The following is a 19712-nucleotide window of genomic DNA, read 5'->3' on the forward strand; positions in this document are numbered from 1 at the left end:
AAGCAAAATAGCAGCTATGTCCTCACCAACCAGCAAAAAGGAAACAAGCTTTCCTAGCACTGTGGGTTTTTGGAGAATGCATATTCCAGATTACAGTCAGATTGATTGTAAACCTTCTCTATTGCATGACCTGGAAGAAGAATGATTTCAAGTGGAGTCCTGAACAAGCTTTTGAACAAATTAAACCAGGAGAGTGTTCATGCAGTAGCCCTTGGGCCAGTCAGGACAGGACAAGATGTGAAAAATGTGCTCTATACCACAACTGGGGAGAATCATCCTTCCTGGAGCCTCTGGCAAAAAGTACCCAGAAAGACTCGAGGACGATCCCTGGGGGATACAAAGGATCCAAGGTCTGTTACATCCCAACTGAAAAAGAGATACTGGCAGCTTATGAATGGGTTTGAGCTGCTTCAGAAGTGATTGGCACTGAAGCACAGCTCCTCCTGGCACCCTGACTGCCAGTGCTGGGCTGGATGTTCAAAGGAAAAGTCCCTTCCGCACATCATGCCACTGATGCCATGTGGAGCTAGTAGATTGCTCTGATCACACAATGAACTCAAATAGAAAACTGCAATCATCCAGCAATCTTGAAAGTCATTACAAACTCGCCTGAAGGCAAAAATTTCAGAGAAGAAGGTGGCATGCTGAAGAAGCCCCACCATATAATCAGATATCAGAAAATGAAAAGCAATGTGCTGTCTTTACTGATGCTTTCTGCCATATTGCAGGGACACATCAAACATGGAAAGCAGCCATATAGAGCCGTACATGGCGAGTTGCAGAAGCTACCAAGCAACAAGTTGGATCAAGTCAGGTTGCAGAGCTGAAAGTCATCCAGCTGGCTTTAGGTATCACTGAATGAGAGAAGTGGCCAACACTCTACCTCTACACTGACTCGTGGATGGTAGAACATACTCTGTGGGGGTGACTGGACCAATGGAAAAAGACCAATTGGCAGCATAAAGGGAAACTTATCTTGTCTGCTGAATTGTAGCAAGACATCACTGTTCAGGTAGAAGTTGGCTTTTCAAACATTGGTATACACATTTAGCGAAGTCCACCTGGTTAGTTAACTAGAGCCTCTACCACTCAAGCTGGCTCTGCCCTATCAAAACTTTCATATACCATAGAAAGGGATAAAGTCCCTGTGGTGCATATGAGAAATGTGTTGGGGAAGACAGTTTGGATCAGTCCTGCCTCAAGGAAAGGCAAATCCATCTGTGGGATTGTTTTTGCTCAAGGACCTGGGTGCATTTGGCACGTAATGCAAAGAGATGGGGGAATGCAATGTGTACCTCAAGGAGATTTGATTTTTGGGTGAGAACAGCCTGTAATGTTGAATTGTTTAATATTGGTTGCTGAATGCCACAGCCACTGTGTGCCATAACTACCATGGACAATGAGGATCGATTGCTCCAGATACACCAGTCATGAGCTCCTGATGCAGCAAACAGCCAACAGCACACCAGTCCTCCTGTCTTGGAAGACATTTTGAATGGACAGCCATTGACTAAGGGAATGGTACCCATGCTTGTGTGTTAAGGGGCTTGCAAGGGTTTTTCAGGGTGAAGAGAGAGACGAGAATGTTGACCTCATGTTCAGAAGGCTCGATTTATTAGGTTATGATATATATTACATTATAACTATACTAAAAAGAAAAAGAGAGAAAGTTCTCAGAATGCTAGCTAAGCTAAGAATAGAAAAGGAATGAATAAACAAAGGTCTGTGTCTCAGCACAGAGTGAGACCCAGCTCTGCCGTGAGTGGTCGGTAAATCCAAACATTCACCCAAGACCAATCACGCATCCACCTGTTGCATTCCACAGCAGCAGATAACCATTGTTTACATTTTGTTGCTGGGGCCACAGCTTCTCAGAAAGGGGAAAAATCTTAAAAAAGGATTTTTCACAAAAGATGTCTGTGACACTTGTGTGTGTGTATATATCTATAAGATGTAGGATCTGGGTGTGATTTAGATGGTATAGAATAAGGGTTGGATGAAGTCCTGGTTCTGTCCAGGACAGGGTTAATTTTTGCAGCAGTTGGGAGGGGCACAGTCCAGACCCTGAGATTATTTAATACCACCTCATGTCATGGGCAGGGGGGACAGCGGAGGGTGGCATTTTTTTGGTTTTTCTGGGGTGTATGGTCAGGTTGTGCTGGATTCCGTGTAGTGAGCAACCGCATGTGAATCGTTCACCTGTCTTGTACACTCTGCTTTTAGTATTGTTGTTGTTACTGTTCATTTTCTTATTTAATTGCTGTTTCTAGTAAATTGTTCTTATCACATCCCATGACCTTTACCTTTTTTTGCCTCCAATTCTCCTCTTCAGCCCACTGCAGGGGGAGGTGGGGGGGAAGTGTGTAAGTGGTGTGTGGTCTGGGGTGATTCAGTGGGAACACTAAATTGGGGAATACCATTCCTAAACCATGACAAACACATAAATCTTTAAGTAAAATGCAATGTCCTAAATATTAGAACTTGGGGAAAGAAACTTCCCACTCACCTTATTTTTAAGGGTGAGAAGTGCTCTTAACTTTCTGCCAGTTCTGGGTGAGCTGAAGTGAGCTGTTCCATAGAGAGTATAGTTGATACTTAATTAGTAGCCTTCATAAAGGAAGTTGCACTTATTTAAGTGTAATTATAGATCAAACCCACAAATATCTATACTACTGTATGAAGTAAGCTTTTTCAGCTGAGATCATGTCTCTGTACACCTGCTGAAGAAATAACAGCTTAGAAAGATGTAAAACAATATGCCAAAATGTCCATTGTTCTTTGCATAATACATGGTTCAGCCTTTATCATCTCACTTTTGTTCAGATAAGGCATCTAATCTTCAGGGGTTGTTTTTTCTCTGAGTCAGGTTGCTTTTCTCTTAAACTTCTATAGTTGTGATGAACTTATTTTTAGCTGCATTTTGGGTTTTTTCACTGCAACTCCCTTGAACATAGTTTACAGAATTACAGAATTGTTTTATTAGTGTTTTTTTTTCTCTTATCATAATGTGTTGATTTGTCTTTCCTTTGTTTCTAGTTACTTTCCACAAAGTTGCCATACTGCAGGGAGAATGTGTGTTTGGCTTATGGTCCGGAGTGGTCAGTGTATGCAGTAGGATCACAGGCACATGTCTCCTTTTTGGATCCAAGGCAGCCTTCTCACAATGTAAAATCCGTCTGTTCCAAAGAACGAGGCAGTGGTAAGAAACTTGTCAAAGGGTGCTTCAAATGGTTTGCTTGCAGAAGTAGCTTTTAAGACTGCAGTAAGATAAGCTTCCAATAAATATGAAGGCTTTTTCATGTGATAGACTAAATTATTAATACCATATATAGGTTTTGTTTTTATGACATTATTCCTTGAGCAACCAGCAAACCAAATGTAAAATCAACTCTGAAATCTAATGAAGGACAACATCAGTGTTTTTATGATCAACTAAATTGCACGCCATCTAAATATTACTGAACTTCTAAAAGTATGCATTTTACTTATTACTGAACTTCACTGTGCATTTTACTTCTGCTTATTTTTTACTGCGTCTTATTCTGTTTTACTTAATTTCAAAGCAAATCCAGTCTTTGCACCACCTTATACTGTCTATTCTCACATTTTTCTCTGGGGACAGAAAAAAACCCATGTTGTCTGCTCTGTCCTATCATATTGGGAGTCAGTGCTGTGAGTGAATGCTTGCTTTGTCATTTTAAAGTCATGAGTAAGGCACTTAATTGTCAGTGTGTGTTTATTTGCTTTAAATATACAAAAGCTTACTCTTAAAAAAAAAGTTTGCAGATTTTAGTGCTGCTTTCCTTTTCTGATGTGAATGTAGCATGTCCAATTGAACCTTACACCTGGGTCAAGCCTGGAGGTTTGTAGGGTACATGGCCACATATGCTTCTTCCCATACCCTTTATTTTCAAGCATGAGAAGGCACTGTGTTGTGATGCCCATTTGAAACCATATTAATCCCAGAGTAATAAGTTGCTAGTCCTTATTTAACCTAACTCTAGGCATTCATCTCTTCATTGGGCAAGTTTATTTTAAAAAATGCATGTAGGCAAGGATTAGGAAATTTTTATTTATGTAGTTACTGGACTTTGAACAGTGCTGTCTAGATAAATGTCAGGATCTGCTTCTTTTAGATACAGAAGTTTCTATAATATGAGAAAAGGTCATTTACCAGCTCATGTTTGTCACTTGAACATCTTGCCAGCAACACTCCTGTTGGAACTCTAGTTTGGGAACCCTTCATCACTCCTCTATCATCTAACAAAAATTCTACAATACCACTGATTTCCACACCCATAAAGAAACCCAAAGTCCACAATCTTCTGTGGGCGAAACACAAGGGTTGGAATCTCTGTGCAAGCCACATCTGTGTGACTTCTTCTCTGCTTGTGGAGTGGTCATAGTTGCCTTGCACTTGATAGAGTTTCACATTCTTCACTGAAATCCACCTGGACTCTGCACCTGTTAAAACACAAGCAAACACGTGTCCCTGCAGGGACTGGAGGATTTTCTCAAAATCCTGGAAGTGCAGAACAGGCCATGCTATGAGAAATAAAGTATTGATCAGTTCTGTTTTGCAAAATTGCATAGAGACATGTAAGATAATGACATAAGTTGCTATTACTAACACTCTTTGGTTATGAGCATGAGGAAACAGAGCAAAACAATGCATGTAGTAAAGAAGACACTAACAGTAATTAGGAATCAATCAGATAATGCACATAATCAATAACACATGTGAAACGATATAATTACTAAGCACTGCAACACTGAACTGTCATCCCAGAGTCTGCAGCAGCTGATAAACCTCAGATCAGTAGAGAATTGGAACATCATGTCCAGATAATGATTCTCCAAGCTCACTTTAAAAGTAGGTTCAGCTGTCATATAGAGGGTCAAATTTCCAAGCCAAAATGACTTGAATACTTTTTTATGCAGAAAACATCTGAGTTTATTGTCAATCATCCCATCTGAGTAGAGCTAGAGCTTGGCCAGAGCCCGAACTCTAATTGGTGAGTGTCACTTAAAACATTTTAAAACAAGGCTCTTAAAAATAGCAGTTATGAGTAAAAAACCTTAGGGTTAAAAACCAATCAAACCATCAAGTAATTGAATCCCTCCCAAGTTTCCTTCAGGATAGAGGTTCTTTGAACACAGCAAACCTGTTCTTCAAAGATTTGAAAGTGGTCACAGGCAGGATTATGAGCCTGGATCTGGACACTGAGAGTGTGAAGGTGGAGGAAGTGCAGCTGAATGAGAGACTGATTACCTAGTACGAAACCAAAACCCAAAGAAAGAAGTTAATGTTACAGCTGGACTCTCTGCTGGAGTACTTCTGTAATAATAACTGAAGAAAGCCACGAGACTAGCAGTCTGGATAAAGAAAATGTATAAGCTGTTAGAAAACAAAAAGCAGGATCCTGAAGAGACATGTGTCTTGTAGGTGATCACACAAAGAGATGGTAAAACATATGAAAGCCGGCTGTAAATACCACAACAATACTTTAATAATAATTCTTATTACAAAAATCAGTAAATTCATATTACATAATCAATATATTAGCAGCAAATGTTCAAAGGGGTTAAGACAATGCTTTTTGAAGCATTCATGTAATATTAACAACAATCACTATTTATCAGTATTGCCTATAGAAAACAGAAATAACAGAGGTTACAAGTTCACTACCAGCAATCCCCAAACATCAAATCATTGGGGAATCAGCTGATGACCCCGCAGATAGGATGTGATTGAAGTTTCCCAAATGTTCTGTCTTCAGAGAAATTTTGGGTAGTTGAATCATTACTAATACTTGTATCTTTACACAGTGGTTTCACTTGCTGGGAAACACTTTTCACGGTAAAATATGTCCATCTATGTCATATTTGGAATACCACTGATTTGCATAGTGTCTCCCTTTTCTGCATCTTGGGCAATGATTCAGTGCTGTCGCATTTCCTACAGACTGGGCAATATTTTGTTATATGTCCAAATTTCCCACTCTTGAAACATGGCCTTTTGGTGAGTTCTGCTGCTATTATTTCTGTGGAATTATCTTGTTGAGGAGTTACATGGAGAGCTGCAAGAGTTCTTGAAAGTCTTTCATCCTGTGCTTGAAGGAGTTTCCTGACCTGTTCTCCCCAAATACCTGCTTGGATTGCTGCGATGTACTGAGGTGTGCCCACCTTACTGCATGCCTCTATCATTTCAGTCATGGTTAGTTGACCAGGCATGGCACTAATTATATGTTTGCATTCTGCATTGGCATTTGCGAAAGCAAGGCTTTGAAGTAGATGTGGCTTCGCCACTTCATCACTTACTTGTCTGTCCACTGCTTGCATGAGATGATAGATGAATGAAGTGAAGGGCTCAGAAAGACCTTGCTTTATTTCTGTGTAAATGCCTTCTGGAGTTCTAACTGGTTGAATTTGCAAAATTGCCTTTCGTGCCGCCTCTTTAATGTCCGCAATCGCATCTCGAGGCAACACGGCTGACTGATCTTCATGTTTGTCATGGGATTCATCTCTTGCTAATTGAGCCTGTGTGAGAGCTGCATGTGGTCCTCCCGCATAACTATTTCTCAGTTGAAGGAGAGCCCTCTGCCATCTTGCATCCCACAGCAGGAGTTGTGAATCTGTAAAAATTGTCAAGGCAATGCACCTACAATCAAAAAGTATCAAGTCATAATTGTTGAATGCACCTCTCAAAAGCTGTTTGAAGTATGGGGATCCCAAACCATTATTTTTCACTGCTTCCATCAAATCTTTGACAACATCATGATCCAGAGGTTCCCATCTAGGATTTTCATTTCATCTCGCATATCTCACTGGCAATGTGATGCTATCTGTGTCTGCTATATCAAAGTTTCTTTCAGTGCTTTCTTCCTGATGTCTGCCCAGTTTGTTGAACCGGACGTATTTCTTGAGACATTTCTGTTAAATGGAACCATATCCATGCCCGTATTCTGTGGATTTGTAATCTGCCAGGATGTACCTTCTGGCCTGAAGGTTGCATGCATTCCATGCATCCCTCACCCTCCTGTTTGAGGCATGGGGAGGGACATTTGTGGTGGTGCACACAGGGGAAAAGAGGGTGCAATGGCTGAACCTGCCATTGGTGACATTGCAGATGGTACCGATATAGATATGTAGCGAGTATTTACAAAGGATGCAGAAAGGGTGTTGCCATCTTGCCCTGGAAAGGAGGTTTGAGGAAAGTGTGCACCATGTTGTGGTAGGAATTCCTGAGCACATTCCCTGACCTGGAGGAAGAGCTGCCATATGAAGTATTTTGAAAATGGGAAAAGGTGAGGGCGAGTCATGGAGCTGGACTGTTGCCCTGGAAACCAAGCTGTTGGGGCAGGCATGTGAAGTACTGGAGTGCTGCCTGTTGTGGTCCAAAAGTCGGATGAGGCCTGTGATGGTACAGGAATGCCTCGTGAGGCTGTGATGGTTATATTTTCACTGCTGATATCTTGAGCTGGTGGGTTTTGTGCTCCTAAATCACTCATGGCTTGAGCTCTGTTCTCCTGACCAGTCTTTGGAACGTATGCTGCAGCTGTTGTGTCTTGTCCCGACACTTCCCATTTACCTGGGAATATATTCATCATATTCTGTCCACCTGGGAAGGGAACTGGAAAAGGTACTTAAGGGGCTTGGCCTAACTGTGTTTCAAAGAGGTTCTGAGACTATGATATTTAGTCTGTAGTGTGGTTGAACTTGCTGCAGTGGTATTGTTGTTCCACTTGGTGGCGCTGAGTCTGCATAGTTTGGTTGCGAGGATCCCGATCTGGGTCCAGGCTCCGCTCCCTGGATTGCAGAGGGACTGGTTGTTGCAGCTGCAGTCGCCGCCGGTGCCGGCGCTGCTGAGCCGTGCCAGGGCTGTGTTCGGTGCCGCAGCAGGCAGTCCCGAATCTGCAGTGAGCAGTGACGAGTCCAGGGGCACAGCCATAGCTGTAGGTTCTGGCAGCCCCCACAGCGCAGCTGCCGCTTGGACGAAGGAAGGAGAGGCCCCGAGCACACTCAGGCTGCGCAGTCTGGCGGGAAGGGGGGGCGAGGGCGGGATGACGTCGGACCCACTCGATCCTGCCCATTGTGCCGTGGGTTGGGGCTCAGAAGCAAATGGGGATGGAGCTAAGATGATGTCATCGGGCTCCGAGCCCGCCCCTGCTGAACGGGGAGACTGGAAAGACGCCTCTGACGTCATTTTCAGGGCATGGGAGGGGGCAGGAGCTGTGGGTGGACCGCGAAGTGGCAGGGGCGTTGCCACAGAAGCTCCGGAGGCAGGCTTAGCTGCCTGGAATGTCCCCCAAGGTGGGGAGGGGGGTGGAGAAATGTGTGTTCTGGATCCCGCTGCTCCCGAGACATGTGCAGTTGTAAATGATTTGAAAAATGCCATATCTGCCTGATCCGATGGTCCCAAGAGCAATTTGAGTTTTGAACGGCCCCGAGGTCCCTCCTGAAATAAACAGGGCAGAAGACTTTTTCTCCTTTCTAAAGCCTTTATTAAAAGTGATCAGCTCAAGGTTGGGAGGCTCGACGGATCTGCAGTCTCTCCATCGTCGATCTGGGGGCGACTCGGAGGAGGAGGAGGAGTGTGCAGCTTTGTCCACTAGGGGGCAGAGCTGGGGGTCCCATCCTCACGAGAGCAGTGAGGGTATACTCCGTCTTACAACTTTCGGGTTTGCTGTCCTGCGGTCCTGGCTCCAGCTGAGGTCTTTGCTCAGGGCGACGGGCAACAAAGGTTCTCAGCATCTCTGCAGGCTCGGTACTTTGTTCCTCACGTCCAGACATCACTTTGATCACTTAATTCTGTCTTGGCTCATTGTTTTTGGGGTCCTTTGGTAAGTTTGGTGGGGTGGCTTTCCCATGGCATGCTGGTTCCGAGGTTATTTTGCATGCCCTCTGATGTCCCTCCCTCATGTCCCCTCCTTTCACTGTCCGAGAAGGCCTATCAACCTGGCTTTTAGGCAGGACAGTACTGATACAAAAGGAGTAGTTAACGAAAACAACTGGTGATTACAATATTTAACAGGTAGAACTCCACCTTATCCATCGGGAGGACTCCGTGCCTGCATTCACAGGGATAACGCATAACGCATAACGCCTTCCTCTTGTGATTCAGGGGGGACAGTTTCGCCCGGGACTAAGGGGAGGGGGGGAAGGAGGAGGGGCTGTGGAGGCTCCTGGAGAGTCTTTGCAGCTTCGGAGGAAGGGGCTGTGGGCCCTGGCACTCCCGCCTGCAAGGGAACACCCTGCAGCCCCTGGGGTGTTTGCAAAGTACCTTTTGAAGGAGGTTTTTGGCATTTTGCCTCACGAATTACCTCATAAACAACTCTGCAGATTGACAGAAGGCAGCCTTCTGGTCTTTGTGTGTCGCAGAATGATAGAGTTCCATATTAACATCCTCCCATAGATCTGGGTCAAATAAATCTGTAACTAACATTGGGGAATTCCTCCCTCACCCAGGAGAACACAGTTTCCAGTTCCTGTCTAGAGACCCGGACTGGATGCTACCTCATCATAATCTCTAGATCATTAATGTTATAAATTATCAAATCGGTAGCCAAATTTATGAAAAATTTAACAAAGATTAATTAGATCAATAACAAAAATAGAAATTTCGGAAAAAAGGAAAAAAAACCACCACAGCCAAGACAGCATCAGCCCCGGGTATAGGCGCTGGGTTGAAATAAACAGGGCCAGGAGACTTCTTCTCCTTTTTAATGCCTTTATTAAAAGTGATCAGCTCAGGATCGGGCGGCTCGGCAGGGCTGCAGTCTCCCGTCGTGTCTCCCAGGGTGACTCAGAGGAGGAGGATATGCACAGCTCTGTCCACTAGGGGCAGAGCTGGGGGATCCGGTCCTCATGGGAGCCTTTAGGGCTTGGTGATCCCCTTCCGTTGTTGTTTCGGTCTGAGTCTCGCTTCCTCCCAGACCTGGCCCGGGGGCTCTCGAAGACAGGGTGAGGAACAATGAAGGCTTCCAGCATCTCTGCAGGCCCAGCACTCCGCTCCTCACATCCAGACATCACTCCAGTCTCTCAACTCTTATTTGGCTCGTTGTTTTTGGGGTTTTCTCAGTACATTCGGAGCGGGGGACCCACACAGCATTCTGGTCTTGGAGTCACTTTGCATAACCCCCCTCACCCTCTCAGGTGTCTTCACTATTCTGGGAAAGGTACAACTTAGCCTCGGGCAAGGCTCTGCTAATACAAAAGGAGCGATTAGCCACAATGACCCGTGATTACAATGACAAAACACGCAGAACTTCGGCAGCTACAGTGATCTGGCTGCCTTTTTGTAACTTTTTTCTCACAAAAAAAATATTAACCGAATTTTTGTTCATAACAGGTGACCTAGGGTTGCGGCTGACAGAGAGACAGCATTTCCCCAGAGGTACCCCCGAGTGCTTCCAGTGGCCAGCTTATATACAGTTTATTCTGCCTGGGGCAGGGATGACCACATATTTCTTTGTGTCCCTTTACATGTAGAGTTGGATCCATACAGGTGTAGGAACAGACAAAGGCCAATCCAGAGATGCAGATGAATATCTGAGTATCCAGGCAGAAGCTGCATTCACATGTACTAGGATGATACCAGTTCCTGAGTACCGCGATGAAATCATGTCCAGGCGCAGGTCGCGTGAGCTCCTCAAGACATTCCATTCCAGGAAGGTCCAGATGCTACCTCCCAGGTGTAGGTGCCAGAGGAAATCCTCTGTAATAGCCCGGGGTCGTCCCATTCATACGGTAACAGACCTGATATTATCTTAATGCTGTCCTGGAACTGGTTACAATAAGAATAGAACTCTTTTCCCAGCCAGAGTGGTCAGAGGCATAACTCTGAATCTTCACAATATTTTATACACATATATATCTACTTCTACAGCATTAATTATCTCTACCATATACTACAATTAACGACATCTGCCTCTGTTTTCGAGACGTTACCCCCCATTTTGGCTCCTTGACAGCTTAGCCGACCCTAATGGGTCTGTCATCCTTGGGTATCTGTCCGTGCTCCAACCAGCAGCTCACAGAAATATGGCTCCCTTGTACCGGGTTTTCCAAGTGTCCAAGACGCCAAGATATTCACCTCCGGAGGAATTTTTCTGGCTCCTGGCTTTTGTCAAAGAGAGTCCTGGCACAATCTCTTCCTGCCGAGTTCGCACTTTTACATAGGGGCACCAGTTTGTGGAAACCCTCCCCGAGGATCCCCCTGATGGGGAGACCCCTTCAAAATTCTGTGCCAGTATTGAGAGACAGATGGGACTTCTGTTTTTTTCAGTCTTCAGGTTGTTGTTTATTTTTCTCTTATCAGAAGTTCAGCACGCTGTCTACATCTCAGACTTAGCATACAAAGAGAAGGCACCAAAAATCACAAGACACACAGGTTTGATATAAAATTTTGATAGCTGAACCGAATTTTATTTCTATATATCTTTTATTTTAAAGAAAGCAAGCAAGCAGCGCTGGGTGGCTGAGGAGTCACTGCTCCACTCACAGAACACACCACTACAAGTTCACCAGAGTATATATACTGTTTTTAAGTCTACAAAGCATTTTCCAGTGTGCTTGTATTAGTCCAAATCAACAAATAACAATAAGCTGGGGTCAGCAATTTCATAACCTTTCCAGGTGGTCGATGACTTCCTGTCATTCTTGTGGTTGTCTGGAGGGAGGTCTTACTGGTGTCTGCTACATGATTTTTGTCAAGTGCATCAAGGTTTTTATTATACATACGCATTTAGTTGCTTTGTTACAATATCCCTTAGCTTTACCACAACTTCCTCTATTTTATTCTAAGCATCAGTCATCTTGCTACCTCATCTCTTTACTCTACTATACTTCTGTTTCAATGCTTTATTTGGCTATTCGGTCAAAAAATTTCAAAACTGTTCTTTTTAGTTATCCCAGGGAACACATCCATTTTCGACACAGCAGATACAAGCATTTGCTGATTCCATTGCCAATTGACACAAATCACAAAAACATTTTTCACAGGTTCAAGGTCTTTTAAAGCTATTTTGTCCAATTAACTCTTAAAACGTACTTTATTTCTACCTTTCTACCAATTACTAATTACTTGTCTGTCCACGCAACATCTGCATTGCAGTTCTTTCTAACCAATCACTCTGTGCCACCAACACTGCAGAAAATGGAGTAGATGAAGAACAAGAAGGAGATCAGACAATGCCCAAAATCCCCCATCTTGTCTTCTATCTACCTCCATACTAAAAACCCAAAACTCTAAGTTTTCCACCCTGTGATATTACACACTTCTAACCAACTACACACCCGTAGTCTCAGTGCTATCAATCAATTTTGGAAGCCAGTTCCATGGCCTCAGGTCAAATGCAATGCTCTCCTGGGGATCAGTGCCTGTCAGCACAGAAAGTCTCAGCATCCAGGGTTCCAACAGTCACCCTTCAGTATCATAAGGAAGAAATACCAGGACAAGGGAGTGTGGTGCTCAGTGGTGACTGGTGGCTAAAAACTTCTGTCTTTAATTATGTGATCATCCCTGCTGAGGGGATGACCTATGTGTAGAGAGTATCTCTGGGGTGCTAGTTCATGTCTAGAGAAAACCTTTGTTCAATACTGTTTTCTATTCTGCAAAGTAGATTTTTTTGGTGTGTGTGGGTAGTGGTGGAGGCACTTAAGTAATATTAATTCCCAAAATACTGAGTGTTTCAACTTTCTGTTGATCTCACTGGGACTTGAAATGGTGCAACACCTCTAGAAAGTAGGCTGTTTATTGATTTGCAGACTAAAATCTGGGTTAACTTTTAAAGTGTTTTGAAGTGTTACTTGAATGTGCTTTCAGCTTCTAAATGCAACTGCTGGACATGGTAAGTCCATATTAACTTCAGTTCATTAATGTTGTATACAAAAGCAGATCAGAGAAATGTCACTTAGTAAGACTGAAACTGAGGGTGTTTTTTACCTAGTATAACCCTGTCTCCTCTATGTGAGAAGGTAGCGAATGTTTTTTAGTGCATCTTGTAAGAGTTGCTTTTCTTAGCAGCTATACAGGAAAGTGCAGGCCCTGGACTGTAGTTCTTGATCTGTGAGAGTGACTTCTTTCTGCTTGATTGGCCTGCAGAGCAATGTTGTGTGCCTGTGACTTTATAATCCCGAAGGCAGCAATGTTAATGCAGTGGACAAAGCTTGCACAGCACAGACTGTGTCTACTCTTTGTGTAGGACATGCTACTGCATCTTCATTTCCTTCTGGGATTTTTAGAGCTCCCTGCCTCTGAGGAGTAAGACTCAATTTGTTGACCCAAATAGTCCAGGCCTACAGGTGGTAGAGTGCTGGAAATGTAGAAGAGCTTACTGTGATAAGTTCTAGGCAAAGGTGGTGCTTTTAGTTTGATGGGAATGATTAATCTGAGGTACTTCAGCCCCTTAGGAGCCAATTTGAAGTGCTGTTCTTGAAGGCCTGTCCTAAACATCCACTTAGTAGTGAGTACAAAATGGATTCCTTCAGTTTTCCTTCAATTTTTTTTGTTAGAGAAAGATTCACAGTTGGTTTGTATTTTATAGCTTTATTAATTAATTGCATTGAAAAGTATATGCCATCTCTTTCATATTCCATCCAAAGCAGTTAAGCAATAGAAGCAATAACCATGGGAATATAGAAGACAGAAAATTGATCTACTAAGTCCTTGAAGAGGAGGCAAAACAAAGAAGATAATACCTTTCTTATACAGGATGTTTAATGATGAGACAATCAACCCCCAGTTTTGACTGGTTCTGTGATGAGAACTTGCCATAATGGTGAACTTTGCTCATTATAATAATAAAAAACACATCCCTAGCTCAGGCACCCTCTACTCACAAAAAGACCACTACTCCTTGAGCATGTGCCATGATTTCTTGGGACACTATGCCTTTAAATCGCAACAGAGAAAGGATAAGCCAATACAAACTTAGGCAAGTAGTGACTTAAGTAAGATGTACTAATAGCCTAATGTTGTAACTTTTTAAGTAGGCCTTTGTGTGCCTCAGTGTGCTGGTTTTGTGGATCTACAACCCAGTACCCCTTTCTGGTCAGAGCTGTAAATAAATCAAATACATTGACTGTGAGGATTGGCTTCTTGCACACCAGGTGAAAGAACCTGGTTCAGGACAACAATGAAGAGGAAGAGATGTCTCCCAACTTGCTCAGATGCATTTGTAGTTCTCTGAATTAGAGATTCAGCAGGTGTGAGACTTGCACAATGGTTTCCCACCTATTAAGCCTGCAGCCAAGACTTCACCTCATATCTAGAACACAACAATGTGACCTTGTCTGTTCTAAGTGTGTTTAACAGATGCTGGTGGCTGTGGATGTAACATCAGGTTGTGGAGATGGAAGAATGAGGATGTGTTTCTAGTTAGGACTCTGTACAGAGGGGAAGGGTAAACTACATCTACACCCCTTGGATGTCTGCTGTCACATGTACTGCTGGTTATATTCCAGTATGTCACAAGTTTTGTGACATTTAGCCCCACTTGGTACAGTGACAGCAGTTGACACATGGATGTATCTGGCCTAACTCACTCTTTTCCCTTCCTGTTTGAATGCTTGTTTAGGCTGTAATTCAGTGGAACTTTAAAGAGGGCTTAAAAAGCTGCCGGGTTTATAACCTGCCTTTATGTTGTACAACAAAGAGTAGCATAGATGTGGTGGGGTTTAATCTGCATAGAAGAGTTGTTTGTGTTAGAGTACTTATACTGAACAAACCTTTTGCACAATAGAGATGACAGGACATTTTGCAAATACATTTTCCTACATACAGAATCTCCTCAAGACTATTTCCAAGGGAAGGAAGCTTAATCTGAATCTTAATCTGAAGATGAGGCTTCAGATTAAGATTTTGTGAAAACAAAATGTATCATTTTGCTCAATTTAATGGCATAACTGGATTGTGTTAGAATGTTTTGTTTGGATTGGAAACTTGTAGCTTCCCATGTGCTGGTGTAACATGGTGGTGCTTTGCTTGTAGTATTCTTAGTCTGTTTTTATTGCTGGGTAAAGTGCTAAAAGTACTAGCTATGAAGTAAGGTGTGCTGGTATGAGATTATTTGAGCAGGGACAGCCTCAAAATTATTTAAAATCCTGATCTGTCTTAGCAGCAAAGTGACAAGTGCTTATACTTGCTTACAGCTAGCCTCTTGACCAGCAAAATGCACTTGATAGCAGCTGGAACAGTAATTTTTCTCACGTAGTCACTTATCACACCTTGGCAGATAGCTAGATAGGGTGTGAGCTTGTGGAGGGAACCAGTGTGTTCTTTCCTCTGTTTGCTGTTCACATACTCATGGTGTGTTCACTTAGAGGCTTGTGAGCAAAACAAAACTACTTTTGATCCTAAATGGCTTGTGATATTTGTTTATCTGTCAGAGCTGGGGCCTGCTGAGAATTAAGCTTCTTACTATACATCATCAGTGTATCTGATGGCATCAGAAAAGAAAGGAAGTAGTATATGTAATTGAAGCTGCTGTTTCAATAGCATCAATGAGATTTGTCTGCACTGCTCCATAGCAGTGTGTGGCCCAAATTTGTGTGTTATGGAGAATACTATTAGTAGGTAGTTCCTCTTAAAGAAAATATTAGACATCAAGAAGCAGCACCGCAGAGCCAAAGCATCCATTTTCATTACTGCATTGTATGTCCCTTCTCTTTTTGACAGGTATTCGATCGGTGAGCTTTTACGAGCACATCATCACAGTGGGAACGGGGCAAGGTTCCCTATTGTTTTACGATATCCGAGCCCAGAGGTTCTTGAATGAAAAGCCCTCACATGCCTGCTATGGACAGAAGCAAAAATTAGGAGGAAGTGAAATTTTAAAGTTGACTACTGGGAAAGGTTGGCTGGTGAGTATCTTGTAGTTGTAGGAAACCCTTTACACAGGAGTTTACACTGATTCTTTTTGTAGTAATGGAAGCTATTATATGAAATTTGTCCCAGTCAAACAGTGATCATGTAACTAATAATGGTAATCTTGAAAAGCAAGAAGTGCTGCAGTATTGCTCTCTATAAAAGCTTTATGAAAGGGTATTGAATGATTGGTTGCTCAAGTGTAAGGCATACTGAGTACTTTTCTTATGCACTGATTCATAAATGAACTAGATTTTATATCTTCATATTTTCTAATGCAATCTAACTTCTAGTTTTCAGAACCTCAAACACAAAATTCATTGTCTTCCTTTAAAAATGTGCCACTCTAATGTGGTACTCAAAGCAAGAGAGATTTTATTGTGTGCAGTATTAGAAACTGTCCTCCTGAGGTAATGCCATGGCAGGCACTTGAGTTCAGTTTCCTGTACGTTATCATAAAGCAGTTAATGGATTTGTCTGACTTTTCTCCATTATCCTTGCATCACTGTGATGTAACTTTAAAAACTGATGAAAATATCTTCCCTACCCTTCATCTCCCCTCTCCAATGTTTGGCCCCAATGTCCCCAGAAAAATCTTCAGGACAACATTGTTATTGATCTGTCTGAAGCTTCAGGAGTATTAACAGAGAAGATCCCTTTTTAGGCTCTGGAAACAACCTTCTGCTTTTGTGAAACAAGGTTTTTGGGTTTGTTTGGCAGCAGTAATAATATAAACTTTCCTTTAACAGAATCACGATGAAACCTGGAGAAATTATTTTTCTGACATACATTTCTTCCCAAATGCTGTTTATACCCACTGCTACGACTCATCTGGAACGAAACTCTTTGTGGCAGGAGGCCCCCTTCCATCAGGACTTCATGGGAATTATGCTGGTCTCTGGAGCTAATGATAACTCTTCATAAATGCTGATCTTGACACAGATTTCTACTTTTCTTTACCATTTTAAAAACAAAATTGTGTGATGCCATTGACTTCTGGTTTAAATGCAAGTTATTTTTAGGCAATTTTCTGTTGGTCTCCAACAGTCTTGTACATGTTTTTGAACCATTATTTTTTCTTTAACCTGCTTAGTCTTTTATATGAAGGGGTTTTTAAATCCTTTTTTATTGTATTTACTCCAAATGACTCTTCTCCCACATTTAGGCTGTCTTAGCCACGTGCCTCCTCCTCTTTGCTCTGACATAGGATTCCTTCTTATAGCATGGTTGCTGCTGGACTTTCTGTGAAAGTCTAGGGGCTGTGTGTCTTCAGATATTTTGTCAGTTCCATTACCTGAAGTGAGGACTGCTTGTAATTTAAAAATATTAAAAATATTTGTAAGAGATAAAGTAGTAGCTTATCTATAGAGCCTGGCCCTAGTCTGGGTTAATCTTATTTTTTAAAAGTACAAGTCTAATGACACAGTTTATACATAGAGGAGTATGGTCATTTTAATATGTACTCATTGGAGCCCTGGGATAGATTCCTCTGGGGTATTTCCATCAAGCCCAAAGTGCAGGAGGTTTAAAAAATGCATCTGTATTTGAATTGCAGTTTTCAGCAGTGCCAAAAGAAAATTTATCCATTGTTCCTTTTCTGCTTCTCCCAGTAATCAGCTTGCACAACTGGAGTTTGTATAGGCTGTTCTGCGGTGTGGCTATTGCATGATGACATTACATTGAGGGCCTGCAGAGGTGCTGAGAGGAAATGAGGGCTAGGGACATGAGTATTCTTGTCCTTCAAAATGAACTAAATCGATCAATTTTTCAGATGAGTCAAGATTCCTTAGTATGCTGCTGTGGTAGCTCATGGGTTCTTCATAAACTGCCTAAAACCCAGGACCTCTTTTTGTCCCAGGTTGTGGAAGCTTTTCCCATTTTAGTTGTTCTGTTTGGCAATCTCCTCTAATATGCCAATGGAATAAATAAACTGGGTTTTTTTCTCTGAGGGTAAAGAGTGCATCTTGGACTTGTCTAATGCTAGCTGGAATCTTTCCATGTAGCAAGATAACTTGCTGTTAGCTCACATTGAGCTAGCAGCATCTGTTGTCATCTTGCTTGCTGTAGGAGAGGCTCAGGTTTCCTTGAATCCCCTGCTGCCTTCTGCGATCAAACTCCCACAAACTTCATGTGGGACTGGGTGGGGAGAATAAGTCCAATGCCCTTCAGGTCCAACCATGAAGCATGTGCATTCCAGGGTGATGGTCTTACCTAACACTCACTAAAATGCAGGACTCAAGGGTACTCCTCCTAGCCTTTTGGCAGGCACCAAGCTTGGCTTGTCACTGATACCTCTGTCCTCTGCTGGGATGAATGCCTTTCCCATGCCCTTGTCACCAGTGGAGCAGAGTGTGCCTGTATCTCACTGCTGTGGTACCAAATAGGTAGTTGGCTGAAGCTGAGAAGAATGACAAAGCTGGGACATGCTCTGTTCTTCTGTGTCTGCTGGAGATCACAGCGACCACTGTAGAGTAGCTCTAATCCCCAATGTGCAGTTCCTGCCAGATTGCCTAGAACTAGTCCGCATGTGTCTTTGTGGTCCCTCTCATCTTTGTACTCTATATTTTCATCAGTAATGCCAAGCAGTGAGACTTGGGTTTAATTTCTGGTTGGTAGTGGACACTTGGATGAAAATCCTGCAAGGAATGCAGTTCCCTCCCATCCTGATGAAAAATCCTGTTGTCTCCCAGACATTCACCTGTCTCAGAAGTATAATTTACTCACACTGAGCACTGACATGGGTACTTCACAAACAGATCTTTTTTATGGTGTTTCATAATTCTACTTCCCTTGTGGGTTGGTTGCTTAAACTGAATCAGTTCATGGTGAAATTATAAACTATGGAGTAGCAAAGGAGCTACTATTTTATTTAGAGCTGTTGGTTATTTTTTAAAGATGTAATGGTGCCTGTGTTGTTCTGTGATGGCAATTTACCTCCGGTTATTTTAGGGGTTTTGAAAAGTGGAAGTATACAGAGAAAAACAAATCTTGGTGAAGTATGGCAGGATGTGTATTTCTGGGATTATTCCTCCGGCTACCATGTAAGATCATGCTGTCACAGGGAACAATTTCTGTTTAGTTGTTTTGTTTGGCTTGGTTTGAGGTGCCTTTTTCCCCCCCTCTTTTCAAAAGAAACTAGACACTTGACTCTGAGTGTTCTCTAATTCTGCTGAAACAACTAGTTAGGTGCTTAGTGTCACCAGTGCCAAAGGAAAACTACTGATATGGAAACCCTAGCCCTGATGTTGATCTATAAATCTGACGCATATTCCAGGTCTGGGTGAAGGGGCAAAAAGGGTATTTTTATGGACTAAGCTCTAGCCTCTAAACATGGAGGCTGATCTTTCTGCAGAGTCAGCAGAGTCTCTAGGTTATTGAAGAGGTCACCGTGGCACCCCTGGAACGTGTCCCTCTCTGCCAGCTGATTACAAATACCTCAGTATGTGGTCCTAAAGCTTGGTAGTGTGAGTGCCCTTTTCCTCACTTTTTTTCTGCATAAGAAGCTTTGGACAATTCTCAGAAGAATCTGGGCAATGATGTAAAATTTCTCAAGTTTCATATGCTTCTGTGTATTTTGCTTTCGTGGTGCTTTCTTGCAAAGATAACTTCTCATGGGGAGGGAGCCATCCTTGTTGCTGTATGAAAATCCCCCCCAAAAAACTGTGAACAAACTAGATAAAGTGCTGCAAGAACACAAATTGGGCCAGAGAGAACTTAATTTCTAGCCTGTTTTGTAGCAGCCACAGGGCCTGCAAGGCCTCCCTGGTTGTCAGTTGCCTAAGATAAGAAATGCCTAGTCATGATGACTGGACCAAAGAAGCCCCTCTTCCACCTTCAGACCCTT

At 42.7% G+C, this 19712-nt stretch overlaps 1 protein-coding gene across 1 annotated transcript in view; it reads left to right on the forward strand.

The window, feature by feature from the left end:
• LOC128946105 (DDB1- and CUL4-associated factor 12-like) overlaps positions 1 to 16776 on the forward strand; it is a 39890-nt gene extending 23114 nt beyond the window's left edge. Inside the window, exons 7-9 of the mRNA XM_054290009.1 lie at positions 3037 to 3199; positions 15680 to 15864; positions 16618 to 16776. Of these exons, the coding sequence (XP_054145984.1) occupies positions 3037 to 3199; positions 15680 to 15864; positions 16618 to 16776 (507 nt within the window). The remainder of the gene's footprint in view (positions 1 to 3036; positions 3200 to 15679; positions 15865 to 16617) is intronic.
• Positions 16777 to 19712: the final 2936 nt, after the last annotated feature.

This window comes from Melozone crissalis, unplaced genomic scaffold (assembly GCF_028551555.1).
Source record: "Melozone crissalis strain CALT ecotype California unplaced genomic scaffold, PUWL_Pcris_2 ptg000074l_1, whole genome shotgun sequence".
NCBI lineage: Eukaryota > Metazoa > Chordata > Aves > Passeriformes > Passerellidae > Melozone > Melozone crissalis.